The sequence below is a fragment of the Gossypium hirsutum genome, chromosome A11 (genome assembly GCF_007990345.1).
Source record: "Gossypium hirsutum isolate 1008001.06 chromosome A11, Gossypium_hirsutum_v2.1, whole genome shotgun sequence".
NCBI lineage: Eukaryota > Viridiplantae > Streptophyta > Magnoliopsida > Malvales > Malvaceae > Gossypium > Gossypium hirsutum.
The window spans coordinates 119,989,194-120,007,698 of record NC_053434.1 but is presented as its reverse complement, the minus strand read 5'-3'; the positions used below and the strand labels follow the sequence as shown (position 1 = coordinate 120,007,698).

General features: G+C 31.2%; 2 protein-coding genes across 5 annotated transcripts in view; both read right to left on the bottom strand.

The window, feature by feature from the left end:
* The window catches only part of LOC107962494 (disease resistance-like protein DSC1), a 100,313-nt gene that overhangs the window by 11,451 nt on the left and 70,357 nt on the right, over nt 1-18,505 (bottom strand). The window lies entirely within an intron of this gene.
* LOC107962439 (TMV resistance protein N) overlaps nt 9,491-18,505 on the bottom strand; it is a 76,055-nt gene continuing 67,040 nt past the window's right edge. Inside the window, exons 1-8 of one of the 4 annotated variants that reach the window (XM_041080121.1) lie at nt 14,245-14,978; nt 12,884-13,985; nt 12,445-12,485; nt 11,701-11,941; nt 10,716-11,538; nt 10,501-10,639; nt 9,690-10,407; nt 9,491-9,588 (exon numbers count right to left, since the gene is read on the bottom strand). In XM_041080121.1, the coding sequence (XP_040936055.1) occupies nt 12,447-12,485; nt 12,884-13,985; nt 14,245-14,732 (1,629 nt within the window). In that variant the 5' untranslated portion in view covers nt 14,733-14,978 and the 3' untranslated portion in view covers nt 9,491-9,588; nt 9,690-10,407; nt 10,501-10,639; ... (1 more) ...; nt 11,701-11,941; nt 12,445-12,446. Of the gene's footprint in view, nt 11,942-12,444; nt 12,486-12,883; nt 13,986-14,244; nt 14,979-18,505 lie in introns of those variants that run through there. The other 3 variants (XM_016898840.2, XM_016898851.2, XM_041080122.1) reach the window with 3 other exon arrangements.

Genomic DNA, 18,505 nt, shown 5'->3' with positions numbered 1-18,505 from the left:
AATATTAAAATATTAGATAATAGTAAAAATCAATTCAACTGTTAGATTCAACATGTTTTGAGATGTTCGTGAGTCAAACGGTAAATACACTTTCAGAAAATCTCCACCATATCACATCTTTCCCCAGCTTGAAAGAAGTTCAACTTAGTTTTCTTCATATAAAAATAGTGGGATTTGAGGTGATGATAATCTAATTTCAGCATGATTTCTCAATGATTGTTACAAATATATGGAACTTCTGAATTCATTAAAAAGGAACAAGGTAAGCAATTATAGACAGTTGTTCCTTGGTTAATACTGTTGTTAAGGTGGAAATGATAACAGCATTGTTAAACTCCTGCAACTTCTAAACAGAGGCAAGGGCCCTGTATTTACTTACATCATTCTCGGTAAACACAAAATTGCTGGATGAAACCCATAATTCCACCACCCCTTCATCATGCAAACTCATTGATTTGACACTAGCGAGAATGAGATTCTTTGCTGCACAAGCAAAAGAAATAAACGTCTAAGTGATACCAATCTCTAATAATAATCTTATATACATGCCAAAATACTACCAAAAATAAACAGAAGGTTCACTTTATTTCCCAAATATTTTAAAGCAGAGCAATGCTTGTTTTGTTGGGTTTGACATAAATTATCCATATAATTCGATAAGCTTAACCTGTATGGATTCGACTGTGGGATTCGTGGACACCTCTACATTGACATGATGAAAGACAACAATATGCAGTAAAAGATGTAAGAGAAAAAACCAACGTTATGTCATGAAACTAGAGGTGTGCTTGGGCCGGGCTACCCGGCCCGGCCCGAAGGCCTGCCCGAAAAATGGGATGGTTTGAGTAAAAATATAGGCCTGAAATATGGGTTTGGGCAAAAAAACGAGGCCCGTTTAGAAAATGGGCCGAGCTCGGGTAAATTCTTTTGGCTTGGGCCAGGCCTTGGCCCGGCCCGGCCCGAATTATATAATAAATATATTTTTTTATTTTTAATCATATTTATATTTCAATTTTAATTTTAATATAATCAATTTTTATTCTATTTTTTAATTTGTGTATTGTTTTAAAAATTGTTTTAATATATTTTTTATTTGTTTCTTGTTTTAATATTTGTTTTAAATGTATTTGATTATTTAATATATTTTAAAAATTTTTATTTAATGAAATAAGTTTAAAAAAATTAATATGGGTCGGGCCGGGCCGGGCTCGGGCTTAACAATTTTATTTCGGGCCGGGCTTGGGCAAATTTTTAGGCCCATATTTCGGGCCAGGCCGAGCCCGGGCCTAGAAAATGGGCCTGAAATTTTCAGTGGGCCCAGCCCGGCCCGGCCCAGCCCATGCACACCTCTACATGAAACCTTCGAACAAGAGATAAGTAAAAAAACATATTCTTGGTGCATGGATATCTAGTGATTAATCTTCCATTTAAGTGTCTAAGAAAGTAAGAATTCAATCCAATTAATTCCTCAATCAGCCCAATTACATAAGCATGCAGCCTACCTCTACTCTAGTAGTACTATACAACACAGCATCCAACGTATCACAGAAGAAAATCATTAGCAGCAACATATTGAATGTGCGATAGTGGGCACCATCATCAGGTTATCCTAATATTGTACAAAATCATATAAAATCGAAGTTCATGCATAATATTGCACATTGGATAAAAGTTCATGTCTTCTATTATTATCATGGGCGATACATGGATTTAAAGGAAGCTCAAATGTTCACAGTGAGGAGCTATTATTGAGTGTTGATTTTCACTTACTGTAGTTAAAGTAAGTCGGGAGAGAGTTTACTTAATTGCACAACGGTGAGGTTGCACCAAGTTAGGCTTAAATAATTTCGTTGTATTGTGAAGTTTATAGTGGATTCATCTCTTTGAGTAAGGCCTGGCAGAAACTACGTAATCATTTTGGTTGTGCTCTTTATTTTGCTTGTTGCATAGTATGTGTCAACTCAAAACTTAATTTTTGTTTTCCAAAAAATTTAAACTTATAATTATATCAATAGTCACCATTAAAATTTATTGTTACAAGTATCAAATTAAATAAAAAAACTCAAAAATTAACTTGTCTACACATAATAATATATATTAAACTTTTGTAACTTTTTGAATTTTTGAGGATTTTTGTCTCCATTATTGTAAAACTTTAAATTAATTCCCAAAATATGTAATGCTTGTGATTATTTTTTGTTGGGGATAAGCACGATTGAGCAATGAATAAGTAAAAATAGTGGAAGAAATGGAGAAATTGAACACACAAATTTAACATGGAAAAACGAAGAGCACATAAAATCACATGCAAAGATAATTTTACTATAATGACAAAAAAACGAAGAGCACAAAAGATGGAGACAAAAATTAAACTCCGAAAACAAAGAACCCTCAAAACATAAATATAAAATTCTCCAAAAGTGTTATAAGTTCTAATCTCTAATGGGTGTATTTTCTAATATTGTAAAAAAAAACCTATTAATAGTCTAAATTTGTAGGTCAAATAATAAAATAATCTAGACTAATCAGAGTTTGATTGAAACAAATAAACAGAGTGTTGTAGGCCAATTTTGGCCCGTTTACATCCAAACCCGAGTGGCCCAATTACTAAACCTAACCCACCTAAGTTAAACCCACTAACCCATCATAACCCAAACCCAAACCCAAGCCCAATTTCAAACCCTAGCCCAATACCTAAAATAAAAAAAGAAAAACCCTAAAAAAATCAGCTAGCCGCCGCCCCTATGGCCAACTGCCCTCTACCACCACCACTGTGGCCACCATCCCTTTGCACCTGCAAAAAATAAAGATAGAAGTGACAACAATAATAAAATTTCTTGTAAAATGGCTATATAAAAGCCTAGAAATCGGTTTGTAAAAAAAAAGATTTTTTTGTGGCAAGAATACAAACATTCTATTTCAAAAGCAAAAACGAAAAACAGCAACTCTAGCAATATTATAGCACGAGAATACCACCAAGTCAAGCAACCAAAACATCGATATCATAATCAAAGGCCTAAGGTGATTTTAGTTTTTATTTTAGTTTTATTTTCGAATCTATTAACTTGCATAAACTTATATATATTATAAATACAAAAAAATTATATATTAAAAATACAAAAAAATAATAAATACCTTTTTGAAATTTCTGGCCACCGTGCGCGGTGGCCGGTGACGGTGGCCAGTGGTGGTTGGCGAAGGCGGCCGACGGCAGTCCGGCGACCGGACGGTGACCGGCCTTGTGGCCAGAAATCACCCACCCTCTCCCTCTCTCTCTCTCTCTCTCTTTTTCTTTCAAGTGTAGAAATGAATTTTTTTTGAAGAAAAGAGGCCTTTTATAGCCTCCAAAACGACGTGGTTTTGGGGTTGGCCATTAAACCCCAAAACGACGTCGTTTTGACTTGGACCGGATCGACCCGCCTAGGATCCGCATGTTTTTTAACAGAAGGGCTAATTGCGCTTTTAGCCCTTCCGCTTTTTTATTACTTGGCAATTAAGTCATTTTTTATTTTTAATTTGGCCCCGCTGATGTGCTGCGTTTTGATGGGAAGGAATAATTGCTATTTCGGTCCCCCTTTGTTTTGCGTGCGTTCAAATAAGCCCCCTTTCTTTTGTTCTATTTCGAAATTTGCCCCAAAACTTATTTTTTAATTCAATTTTGTCCTTTTTTCACTTTTTCTCATTATTTTATTTTAATTTTAATATTATGTATACTATTATATTTTATTACTATTATTATTATATTTATTATTTATTAGCATTAGTATTATTTTCACTTAATACTTATATGTATATATATTATATAGTATTATTAATAGTTTTTTTTGTTATTATTATTTTTCTTAACATTATATTATGTATACATTCTTAAATATTATTACTTATATATTTTTATGTTATCATATACATATATGTGTCTAATGTTATATTACATATATACTTTAAAAGCTATATCAAGTACGTATATATTATGTACAATTTTTCTTAAATATTATATTATATATATTTAAATACTAATACTATGTATATATGTTTACGTATATATAGCGTTACTAATTTTCTTTTATTATTTTTATTTTCCCCGGTACACATTGTCGTTTATATATTCTTATTATTACTATATCTATTATTTATTAGTATTTTACTATTACTATTATTAGTATTATTTTTTAATCAATACTTATATGTATATATTATGTAAATATTTTAACACTATATTATGTATATATATATTTTAATGTTATGTACATATTTTTTTAATATTATATTTTTTATATATTATTATGTATATATTTTAATATCATTAGTTATATTTTTTATACTATCTTACGTATATATTTCTAATACTATATATTGTATATTTCTAATATCATTATATATATGTACGTATTTATGTATCGTATTATAGTTGCTTTTTTTTGTATCATTATTGTTAGTAATATATATATCATGTGTATATGATTTTCTTTTATATATATTATGTATATATCTTTAATACTATATTATTTATGTATTTTTTCTTACATATTATCTTATGTATACGTTTTTTTAAATAACTATATTATGTATGTACTTTTAATGCTATAATTATATTTTTAATATTATGTATATACTTTTTATTCCTATTATTACGTATGTATTTTAATACATATATGTATATGTTTATATATCGTTATTATTAGTTATTTTTTATATTATTACCGTTTTCAATATATTGTATATATTTTTAATCTAGTATTATATGTTTTATATATATATATATGTTCCCCACTATTTCATATTTGCATTATTACTATTATTATCATATTTAATACCATATGCATTACTATTGTTTTATTATTATCACATATACATTGTTAATGTTTTTTTTATATTATTTGCTTCGTATATTCTTAACTTTTTATTGTTATTTGTCTGTTCCGAATTTAGCATATTAGTTCATATCTTATTCCAACATCAATATTAGTTTTCTTTTACTTTTATTTTTATATAGAAATATTTCCATTCATATTTTTAAATTAATTTCAATAAATAAGGTAACATACCGATTTAACATTAAGTCGTCGATTTCATCGCTATGTTGGGTGAATATCATTGGCTCGTGTTAAAAACAGAATGCCCTTCTCAAAAGAAACTGAAATTTTAAAAATTCTCGTGTTTTGATCAGATCACGATTAAAATTCAAATTGAACTTGTATTTTAGAAAATTAAGACAACACATGTTTAACGAGATACCAATTTTAGGCGTCATGGGGGTGCTAATACCTTCCCCGCGCGTAACCAACTCCCGAACCCTATTTTCTCTGGCTTTTGTCGTAGACCTAAACTCGGCCTTCTTTTTGTTTAAAAATAAATTTTCTTTTAAAAAAAAGGAGGATTTATTAGGTGTCCGATTACACCTAGAAAAAAGGATCGGTGGCGACTCCCTTTTTAAAGAAAATAGAAAGTAGGTTTTCAAATTTTCAATAAATCGCCTCAATTACCGACTGAAAGCAAATTTTTTACGTCGCTACACAGAGTTTAATTGGAAGATTATTTCTCATATTTGACTGAAATATGAGTCATACTCAACAAATCTCCACCTTGACTCATATTTCCACAATGCCATCTTTGCTAAAGCCCGCCACGGGCCTATCTTGAACTATGCAGGGAATTAATTGATTTGAATTTGTGTTTAGAAGCTAGAATACTTTCAGCCTTCGACTTGTGCACTGCCAAATCAAAACTAACCTGGGTCTGATTTTCACGAACATAGTGCCCTAACTTTTCAAAACCTGCATCCAAAAGAGAACCTCTCTTCAATGAAACGATCATACATTTTCCCCTCCTTTGACCAAGTTGCCTCCACTCAAAACGAGTTAACTTTGACCCCATAACGGACGAGGGACGTCCGATTTCACCAGTCACTGTAAAACCTTTAAGAATATAAAGACTGTCAGTCCTTTTACCTTTTAACAAAACGAGAGCCCCACGAGACACCGTAATGTCGCTGACTCAATGTTGATTCTGCAACCTTTCAAGTCTAAATTATTCAAGGAGATGAGATGCTTTCTTAAATCAGGTACATACCTGACATCTAAGAGCGTCCTAATCGTCCCATTGTGCATCTTAATTTTAATAGTACCAATACCAATTACCTTACTAGATGAATCGTTTCTCATGCCTATAACTCCATCTTCAATCGAACTGTATGTGGAGAACCATTCTCTGTTGGGACACATGTGGAAAAAACATCCTGAATTTAGGATCCACTCAGACGTAAGCTCGAAACTATCGCTCGTTAACACTAATAAGAAATCATCACCGTTTTCTTCGGCCAAATCAGCACGAGCTACATCTTATTCATTACTCTCAGTAGCCCTTTTATTTTGCAGTTTATAACAATATATTTTGACATGACCTAACTTCTTACAATAGTGACATCTTTTGTCTCGCTTTTTTAATGCTACCAATACAGAAGCTTGCCTATCTTCCTTGCTATTCGAACCAAAATCATAGTTGAGTTTTTTTTACTCAACAAATGACCTTTCACATCCTTGAATGAAAGATTATCTCTCCCATAAATCATGGTTTCCCTGAAAGACTTGTAAAAGGGGGTAAATAGCACAACAATAGGATAGTTCGATCCTCACCGTCAATCTCAACATTATTTAAATCATTTAAAAGAGTAATGAATTGACTGATGTAATCTCTAAGAAGCTCACATTCGTTCATGCAAAACGTAAATAGACGTTGTTTCAATACTAAATGGTTAGTCAAAGACTTAGTCGCATAACGAGTTTCTAACATTTTTCATAAGGTAGATGAGGTCTTCTCCATCAATACCTCCTGCAATACCCTATTCGAGAGGCATAACTGGATCACAGACAAGGCCTTTTCATCAAACTCTTCCCATTTTGACTGATTTAGATTCTCAGACTTTTTCCTGGTAATGACCTTTTTCAAGTCGGTCTAAACCAGAATTGCTGTCATTCAAACTTGCCACAGATTGAAATTTTAGACACCATCGAATTTCTCAATGTCAAACCTTGTTTTGTCATCTCTGAATGAGCTGATCTGCGAAAATCAAAGTAGCTCTGATACCGCTTGTTTTGGGTTGACCCGATTAAGCAACAAACAAATAAAAATATTACAAGGAATTGAGAAATTGAACACACAAATTTAATGTGAAAAAACCCCTCCGAAGAGAATAAAAACCATGGGTAAAGATAATTTTACTATAATGGTAAAAGAACGAAGGGTACAAATTATGGAGATAAAAACTAAACCCCAAAAACTCGAAAATAAAGAACCCTCAAAATGTAAACATTCTAATATCTAATGGGTTTTAAAAGAGCCTATTTTTAAGTTAAATTCGTAGGTTAAATAATAATAAAATAATCTAAACTAACCAGAGTTTGATTGAAACAAATAAACAGAATTTAACTAGAAAACTATTTTTCAAATTTGACCGAAATATGAGTCATATCCAACATCTTTGAAATATGTGGTTTTTTTAGGTTGGAAGATAAGATTAGTGTAAAAATTTAAATACAATAATTTTTGGGTCCTTAGATTAGGGAGGGAAAAGAAAAGAGATTGAGAAATATGACTTCCGACCAGAAGACTAATGCTGTCGAAGTCTGTTTTATTACTTTTATTTTTTTAGATAAATATCAAAATTATTAATGAACATTAGTACAATGTGTGATTTGATAAATGAACTTTGATCGGTGTAATTATACGAATGAAACTTTATTATAATTTAAATGTATACATGAAGTTTTGATTTTGACTCAATTATACACATATTTAAAAATAAAGACATTAATCTAATTTTCTATTGAATAAATATAATTATTTATGTATACATAAAAAATAAAAAATAAAATGGTAATACATACATTACCCGTAAAGTCAATATAGTCTTTTAAAGATGTCACCCACCCACCCACTAATTAATAATTAAATAAAAAAATACTAATTTTATATTAAAACTTAGATAAGGGATGGTCATTCTTTATGACTTTTCTGCAGTTTTCAATGTAACTTTCTGGATGATAATGAATAGCAGCACATGATACTACGAATAAAGAACAAGTTGGGCAGAATTTTCAATTGAATTTATTATATTATATATATATATTTTAGGGTAAAAGTGGGATTGGCCAAGAATGGAATTTAATTTTAGTGCTAATTGAAAATTCAATCACAAGTTTTTATCACTCCATGTATAGTTTAAATTACTCTTTTATACTATACTCTTATTATTAATTATTAATAATGTTGATGTAGGCTAGCGTGTTCATATTTCTTATTAAAGGTAGTAGTTATTTCAATATACAATTTTTTTTTTTGGAAATTTTGTCCCATTCTTTTGTTTCATGTCATGTTCGAAAAAGAGTTTGAATAATAGGTTTAGAGTAGTAAAAAATGGCTCGTTTAATATTACAATAAATTTGTTACATGTCAAATCGGTTTCATGTCGTGTTAATATATGGAATTTAATTTCCAATTTATTATTATTATTTTTTTTTGAAACTTTATTATACGTTGTTATTATATTCACTCTTTTTGATATAATACTTAGAACTATTTATAGTTCCTCCATTAATCTTAAATAGAAGGATAGTACGCTTCAATATACTCAAAATCACGTCGTCCTGCACTAGCAACAATGCTGATGTCAATCGAGTTAGAACTCAAACCCACGTGTTCTTAAACTACTAGGTTTGATGACCCCTAGGAAGATATCATAGGCTAGACGAGGTTGGGAGATAAATGAATATCAATCAATCGATTAATTAGTTTGAGGCCGGGAGATAATAATTGACTAATCAGTAGCTAATCCACCCTAAATTCCTAATCCGAAATTTGTTTCAAATCTTGAAACGAGTTAATCTTCCTGATTAATTTATTAATTTTAGTCAATTGTTATTTTTTTTATTTAAATTCTCTCATTAATCTATTTTATGGTTTATCGTAATATAAAGATTAATTATTACTACATAGACTTATTATTATAAAAAAGTTTTCTTAGATTTATTCCATCATCTCTTGGGTACAATCCTTAAAATACTTCCAAATATTTTGTTGTATTAATTATATTACACTTTGACTTGTGCACTTGCGAACACCACTATTCTAAATTCTTATATATTTTTAGTGTATTATTTTAATATAAACAATAACCCCTTTACCACTCCCTTGGCCCACTTTAGCTACAGACCCCTGCTTCAAACGAATTGGGTCAGTGGTCCGACCTTCCCCACTACCTCCAGCCTCAACCAAGACGCCCTTTCCTTTTTTATTAGCTTCCAGAATTATCTCCCTTATTTCCTCCCATCCTTCCCTAATATCATTGACAGAATCAAGAACTTCAAATCTAGAATCCACAATCAAAAGCCCCGAATTAGCGTTACCTGGCTTCCAAGGATCCCTAAAATTACGCCTTAAATTTCTCTCCACAAGCATCCATGGTCCGTAGACTGGTGACTTCTCTGGTCTATCATCTTCCACCACCACCGCCATATCCGCCATGGAGTGTTTCGCATAAGCCCTCGAAGCCCCCTTGTTCTTGTTGGAGTTGGAATCCTCAATTGTAAGTCTCTGAATGAAATATTTCAACCATTAATCAAAAAATAACAGAGAAACTCAACTAAAAAGGAGAAAAAATCAATTTGTACGAAAGGGCTAGGGAAGTAGTTTACAGAATAATTGCTTCTTCCCTGATCGGCCCGTTATAAAATTGAAAATGTTTTGCATCCGTTTAGGGTGCGGCCCTTCTTCCTCTGTTTCCTCGTAGATATCACGTTTTCGTTTTACAAGGGAAGTGCTGCCTGCGGATCCATCGTTTTCAGTAGAGTGATGATGGATATGTTCCAAGTTTGGAGAAGATTGAATGGTTTGGCACTGCAGCTCTTTTATTTCTTCCAAATCTTTCTCATACATTATTTTAACACCACACTTCTTCACCTTAACAGAAGGATACCATTTTGAAGATTGGAAAGACATCTCAAGCGATAAATTCTTGGTTTCACATTTATCCTTTAAGAAAAATGGATATAATAATTCACGCGAGAAATAACGAAGAAAAAGGTGGTCCTTCGTTATGCGTCGTCGATCAAGATTAAGGAAATAGAAATCGACCGATCGACTATATTTAACTTGAACAACAGATCCATCACGACTAGATTGTCCAGAATATCTAGAATGGATACAAGTTGGACCACCGATAACCTTTAACTCGGAACCATCATCTCCGCCAAAAATGCAGCAGAAAGCAACTCCAATCCATTGATTGTCATTCTGAATATTGAGAGGCAAAGGTATTTCAATTACAGAGCCGCCTCTCTGTTGGCTGAACCATTCTGGGATTTCATTTCCAGGTATAACAACATCAAATCTTTTTCTTGAATTCTCAAATGCCTGAAAATTAAAACATCAGTCGTTCTTGAATTTGCAAAATAAAATATCGATGGTTCTGTAACTAAAACCATGAAAAAGAAGAGAGAGATCAACCTTAATATGTCTTTTCAGCAATGTTATTGCACTCATGTTCTCAGCCAATCTGTAGCTGTTAATGGCTATAAAGTAAGACCAATTATGTTTCCACTCACTTGTCTTCCTTGCTAGAAGCACAGGCAACGATTCAAGCTCTCTGCAATTACACACTCCAAGATATTGAAGATTGGAAAGACGAGCAAGAGACGCAGCTATGCTGGTGAAATTGTTACCATTAAGATCAAGAACTTTCAATGAGGATAGACTAGAAATATCACTGGGAATATCTCCTTCACCCATATTGCACAGGCCGCAACTTGACAAACTAAGATCTTCAAGCTTGGAGAGTCCAGTAAGAGATGCCGGTATTCTGTTGAAATTGTTAACGCTAAGATCAAGACGTGTCAAAGAGTATAGACAAGAAATAGCACTAGGAATATCTCCTTCACCAAGATTGCAGCCCCTTAGTTTCAACTTTGTTAATGACGTCTAACCGGGTAATGAAGGTAGCATTGGAGCTATGGAATTCATCCTTCCTCTTTGGCTTACCTTGAAAAGAGAAAGGAGATTTCTTTTTAACTTATACGGACCCTTGCATCCATCGAAAGACAAAACTTTAAGATTTTTCAATTGAGAAATGAAGGATGGTGGTTCTTTTATGGCTGTTTTACTCAAGTCAAGCTCTTCCAAAAATTGTGCTTGATGCAAATTCTCTGGCAAATATTCAACTTTATAACAACCAGAACGATCAAGAGATTTTAGATGTTCCATTTTCCCATCAATCTCTGGAAACCTCGCAAGATTTGAGCAACCCGAAAGAATTAAAGTTTCAAGGGATTCCATTCCAATTTTGGTTGGAAGGCTCCTAAGACTTTTGCAGTCTCTTAAATTCAAAAGTTGAAGTCTCTTAAGCACTCCAAGTGATGGATGAACATCTACTAATCTGGTACAACCTTCCATAATCAACACTTCGAGATATGGGGCTGTTGTGAAGTCTGGTGTCTTGATGAGGTTTTGGGACCCTTTAAGTTTGATTATTTTTAACTTATACAAGGGCTGTCGAAAACAATAACAGATTAGAGAGAAAAGAGAAAACATAATAAACCTCATTATTATTATTATTATTATTCAAATTTTAACCGTTTATAATCTTAAAAAATTTAATCTTTTATATTAAAATAAGCTAAAACACAAGGATTAGATGAATTTAATTCTTACTCTATTTCCCTTCCATAGTTGTTCAATGCGACTATATGGTAAGAGAAGTACGACAAGGTTGTCTGGTTGAAATTTTGAAGGCAATGATTTTAAAGGATATCCTGTCAAATCTAAAAGCTGTAGCTCATTAGAAAAATATTTGAGATCATCACAATTTAGGAGGCAAAGTACCCTGAACAATCTCAATTTTTTCATCTTCGAGAAGGCATCGACACTCAAATTGAGCATCTTGCTTGATTCCCTACAAAACCTCGGGCAAACAAAAAATGAACATTAAAATATACAGAAACATTCAATACCTAAAAGCTATGTTTCTCCAATACTATCTTTTAAGGACTTTTATCCGATACTTATATCTAACATGTGTCTAAATATGAGTATTGATATATGATCCTTCAAGAACTCTTTAAATACATAAAAAAGTCTTTAAAAAAAAAATCACACATACCCATTTTAGACATATATATCTATCAAACACTCACATTAAGCTTCGAATTACTGAAGCTTTAGAAACTAAAATTAAAATCTTATTGGTGCAATAATAATGCATAATTCTATTTATTGTTACTGAACGAAACAATGACACATCATTAAAAATGAAAGCAATTGGTTTTATTTTTAAAAATTTTTGATGACATAAGATTTTTTTCCATTGATTTTTATTGGATACTTTTACCAAAAAAGAAAGAAAGCAAATAACAATATTAATAATACTCATCATAAATGTGTATGTATGTTTCTTACCTTTAATTGTCGATGATCATACTTTTAATCATTTCTGTAACCTAAAAAGGTAAGAATAAAGAATAAATAACCTTGTGGTCAAAATATAGTAAATAAAACGCTTTAAATAAAGTAAAATATTTCTTATGAGAGAGATTTAATTAAATTAAATACTTATTTGTACAAAAGGAATTTATCTCAATGCTACTCAACATCACTTTTTTTATGGACTGCTATATCAATCAATTGCACTTAGCCTTACTCAATTTTATTTCAGAAATAAAGTAAAACATTTTCTAATGAGAGTATATTAATATTTATATATTTCAACAAATGGAAATTATTTTAAGGTTACTCAATGTCATTTAAGGATCGATAGGTAAACCAGTTAAACTAAACTTTGGATTTACATCATATATTAATAAAAAAAATTGTATGTAATTTTTGTTGAATGATTTACCGTGTTTTTTGTTAGGACATGATGGACATCCCTTTCCTTCCACAATCTACAACGTTTTCCAGGTTCATCAATGCATTTTTCTTCAACAATTTTTCTTCCCATTTCTTGCAACAAGGCATGCATATGCAAATATTGGTTGTCATCACTGACTTTTATGAGAGATTTCTTAATGAGAACTTCGATTCCAATATCTGGAAAAAACTCACAACCATCCAATACTTTCATTACGAAATCTTTCTTCTCCCCATTGAAAAAGCATGCTATATCTAGAAATATATTCTTCTCCCTTTCTTCCAATCCATCAAAGCTAATTCCTAATGTGTCAAGAATTTCTTTGTTAGAATCTTGTTCAAGTCTTTCGATTGCACTTCTCCATTGAATTGTATCTCTACCGCACAAAAATGAACCCAAAACTTCAAGAGCTAAGGGGAGACCATCAGCATAATGTACAACATGTTTAGAAAGCTTAATAAAACCATATTTTGGCATTGTATCACTATCAAAAGCTTTCAAATTGAAAAGCCTAAGTGCTTCGTCAAGATTCAATGTTGTAGGCTTATACACATCATCGATTCGATAAGATAGGAGCAAATGTTCATCTCTTGTTGTTACAATGATCCTACTCCCTAAACTGAACCAATCACGCCTTCCAACTAAGCATTTCAAATGTTGTAAGTTATCAACATCATCAAGAACAACAAGAACCTTCCTGCTAGACAACCTGTGGCTAATTATGGCATTCCCGTCATGAACATTGAAAAAATTGAAGCATTCATCTGGCAAGATTTGAGAAAGAAGTTGTTTCTGTAAAGAAACAAGTCCGCATTTGTTTGAAACTTCTCGAATATCAGCAAGAAAACTTTTACCTTCAAAATGAGGTGACATTTGAGTGTAAACAACCCTTGCAAGAGTTGTTTTACCGACGCCACCCATTCCGCAAATTCCTATAATGCGGACATCATCTTCTCCAATATTTATTTTTGAATACAACTCCTCCAAACGCGAACTAATTCCAACCAACTCATCATGAACAACCGGATATGTCTGACATAATTTCGCTGATATCTTCTTAACAATGTCTCCAATAAACTCTGATTCATGCCTACAAAGAAATTAAATTCAGTTGCTACTTTTTAAATGCACTTTTTCATTTTTAGTTCAGTGAATCATGAAATATAATATGGTTGGAAGCAAACAAAGAGCAAGAATAAGACAGTAAGATACATTATAGCATCAAATCACATAACTTGCTCGTTATAAGAAATATGGGTATTCTTAATTAAACACAAAATTATAATAATAATAATAAAACAAGTTTTCAGTCATTAAAACTAAGAAATATAGAAGAAAAGAAGGAATACCTATCATGTAAATGCCATCCCTTGATGTTAGCCACTTCAATCAAAGCATTTCGCCACTTTTGGATCTTGTCTTTATTTTCTTTGTATCTTTCTTCGTGTTTGGCAAAGGCTTTTTCAACTTTTTCTTTTTGTTTTCTTAAGTCGGATGGATCAACATGGTAGAAAATTGGAAATACTTTATGACCATTGCCATTTTTTTGTTTAACAATCTCCGCAAGCTCCTCCAAGCACCGGCCTGAAAAGGCATAGGTCTCCGAAAAAACGATTACCGAGCACCATGATTGCTGAATTACTTTCAAGAGTTCCGGTGCGATCTCTTCACCTGCCTCCAAATTTGGATCATCTCTAAAAGTGACGATCCCATTTCTATTTAGAGCATCGTAGAGATGATCCGTAAAGTTCTTGCGAGTATCTTCACCTCTAAAACTCAGGAAAACATCGTATTTCTTTCTAGAAATGGATGAGGAAGTCGAAAGTAATGACGACATGAGGATGTATGAGAAGAAAAATATATGTGGATGTAATGTTCAAAATCAGAAAACAGATGGCTCAATACCTCAGAAACAAAGTAGAAAGAATAAGGATATGAGCATGAAGAAGGAGAAAAACAGATGAAAATTCAAGGGGAAAACAAAGAACTTGTGTAAGAAATATCTGTTTTACTTTTGGAAATGAATCTATCAATATAATAATACCTATGAAAGTGAGTAGGTGTGGAAATTCAGGGTTATAGATGTTCTTTCCAGGAAAACTCCAATTGACAGAATGGTATCGTTTAATATTGAAGTAAAGTGTTGGAGAGAATCATATCATTTAATATTCAATTAATCTTTTAGATATTATATCTTTAATAGCAGTATTTATTATAAAATAATATATTTTATTTAAATTATTGAATATAATTAAAATATATTAATTTATCAATTCAAATATCATATAATAGAAATTTTCTAAATAATAATTAATTCATTTTTAACATATTAAGTTGTACTTTATGTAACTAATTCAAAGTATTATTATTTAAAATAACAACTAATATGTTTATAATTCTACTCAAATAATAACTCTATTTTACATGAATAAAATAAACACAACTTTTGTTACTTTATTCTTAGAGTTCTATTGAAGTAAGTTATAACTCCATTTTAAAATTAGCACAAGTTTTTTAATTAATAATTGTAATTTTAATTTTAATTATTTTTAAATAGATAATTATCACAACTTCTATTAATTTATAATTATTTTATTTTGATACAATGCTTCAAATTACCATAACCCTTCCCAACACTTAATTTAGAGGATAAATACACCTCAACATGGTCAAACCTATATCCTCTTACGTTGGAAACTATGTCGATGCCAGCCGAGCTATACTCAGTCAGTAATTATAATTATCTTTAAATGTATAATTAATAATTGTATTTTTATATATGCAGATTACATATTAAGTATTAAGTATATATATATATATACACAGATCTTCCTTTCTAATAAATTAACAAGTGCCAAATTACCCGACTCTACTCCATCACTTTTTAAAAAGCCCCTCAATCAATGCCATCGCCCCTCGTTAACATTCCCCCCCAACAAAAGCCACCGCGCATGTTGGAATCTGCTTTAACTTTACCCCTTAACACCATCGTTCCCACGATGCCACTACTGAAAACAAAGGCATTTCTATTTGTCAAAAGTTTCCAGCAGGCCATAGCAAAAAGATTACCCCATCCACAGAAAAAGTTGTCTGAGTTTCGGAGAAACTCACTGTTCTCCCATTTCCTACTGCCCAATAGACACCATTCACTACATCATCCCAAATACTGGACAAAGCCCTCCAGAGAAACGAGCAATTAGAAGGATGTATAGAAGACGACCATCTACTGATTCACCCCATACTTGTTTCCAAGGACTTTAACCCATAGCACATTCATGTTAGAAATGACATTAAAACCAACACAATAAGAGTTGGATTCAAATCCAAAGGAATTGAGTCACCTTCAAAGCACGTTTGAATCAAACAACAAATTTGATCCTTAAACAAAACTCCATTGAGATTGAAAAAAGCAAGCATGGAAACCATCAACATCAGGAGCCTTCAATGGTGCCATACTAAACAAAGCTTTACTTGCCTCTTTCTTCAAAACCCTATCATCTAAAGCCACAAGTTCCTCAACTCCCAAAGTAGGAAAGCAATTTGTTAAAAATAAGCTAACATATATTAACTGTTTCATATATAATCCTTTCGCATTTATTATATTCGTGAAAAATACATAAGTTATCTACGTAGCCAACGAAATGATTGGTTAATTTACTTGATAACTTTTTGCATGCTCTAAATTTTAATCTATTAAAGGGAACTACCACTACTATATTACCTTTAACCTACAATTTTAATCTAAAATTTTCTAGATGCATAAGAATGAGAAATATTTTGGACTAATTTTTGTTGTTTGGTATTGTAACAACCCAAAATCTGTGGGCACCAGAAAAGTATGTTATCGAGCCTCCGTCTTAGTGAAATAAGTTCAAAAATAATTATTAAAAATATTTATGAGTCTAGTAGTGTGTTTAATTAGGTTTTAATTAAGTAAATTTAGCTTAATTTAGAGTAATTAGTAAAAAGGATTAAATTGAATAAGGGTAAAAGTTTAATTATAGATTAAAGAAAAATTAGAAGGACTTAAGAGGAAATTAAACCATTTCCTATAGCTGAGGCGGTTTAACGTGGAAAATATCAAAGATTTTATTGATTAAAAAAATATATTTATTTAATAATTAAGTATATTATATTATATTATTATTATATATATATAAAAGAAACAAATAAGTTAAAAGAAGAGGAAATGAAAACGAAAACAGAGAAGAAACAGGGGAGAAAGAAGAAAGAAAAGGGGAAATAGGGTTTATGAAGCTTGGAGTTAATTGATAAGCTCAATCAAGTCATTTTCTCATAATTTTGATATTTTAGAAGTCTTAAAATAAGTTTTGATGAAATTAAGTTGTTAGTTTGGAAGTTCTTAGGTTTTTAAACAAAGTTCATGTTGAATAAAATGATGAAATAGAGGTTTAATTGAATGAAATTCAAGTTAGAATAGATATAAGGATTGAATTGCAAAGTAAGCTATAAGTTTTGTGTTTTAGGGACTAAATTGAGGAAAATTCGGAATTAAGAAAATATGTTGAAAATTTAATAGTTAAATTTGAGTTTAAATGAAATTTGAATAGGAATAAGGTGTGAATTGGTGTTATAAATTTGGTTATTAACATTTTACATCAAAACAGTTTTGGGAAATAGCAGTGGTCTGACTTTGAAAATTCACTAAAAATTTTATAAATTGAACTAGAGGATGAACAAAATATGGAATTAAAGCTTATTGAGTCTAGTTTCTTATAGTAGAAACAGTGTAAGCAATTAATTGATGAATCAAGAGATATTTGAAATTTTGTAATACTGGTTCCGGGTGATTTTGAGATGCCCTGTTTTAACTTTGGAAAATCATTAAAAATTGTACAAAAATAATTATGTAGTGTAATTTATATATGTGAACTCCTTAATTAATCTAGTTTCAAAATAAAAAACAAGAACCTTATTTGAGTTCTGTACAATGAGATAATTTATTTTTAGTAGAGAGAGGTCAGAACTGTCAAATGAAATAACAGGGGAGTATTTAATGAATAAACTGTACTAAATGGCTAGACCAAAAATTCTGGAAATTTTATGGTTAGAAGATATATGAGTCTAGTTTTAAGGAAAATTTACGGATATTAATTTGGAGTTTCGTAGCTCAAGATATAAATAATTTAGTAACAATGACTCAAGTAGACAGCTTAATGGTGAAATTATATATATACATTAAAAATGGTTAAATTTGCATGTTTAGGCTCATGAATTAAATTGAATCATGTTGTATTGATGATTATAAATTATTATTTTCGTAGCCAACAAAGAACCTGAAGCATCAGCATCGAAAGGAAAGGAGAAAGTCATCGAGGACTAAAACGGGAGAATTACGGTGTGTATTACTATAATTCGAATTTTAATTATTATTGATTGCTGAAATTTTAATTGTTATGTATGGTAAATAAGACTTGAGGTAAGTATGTGAAATTGAAATTAGAAAAAGTAAAATAATACCCTATTAACTTGTCGGACTAGATTCGATACAAATGGCATGCCATTGGATTTGTGATGTGATGAAGAGATTGTAGTTCGGCCGAGAAGATGTTTCTGTTATTATATACTTCGGTTTATCCGAGTAGGCAT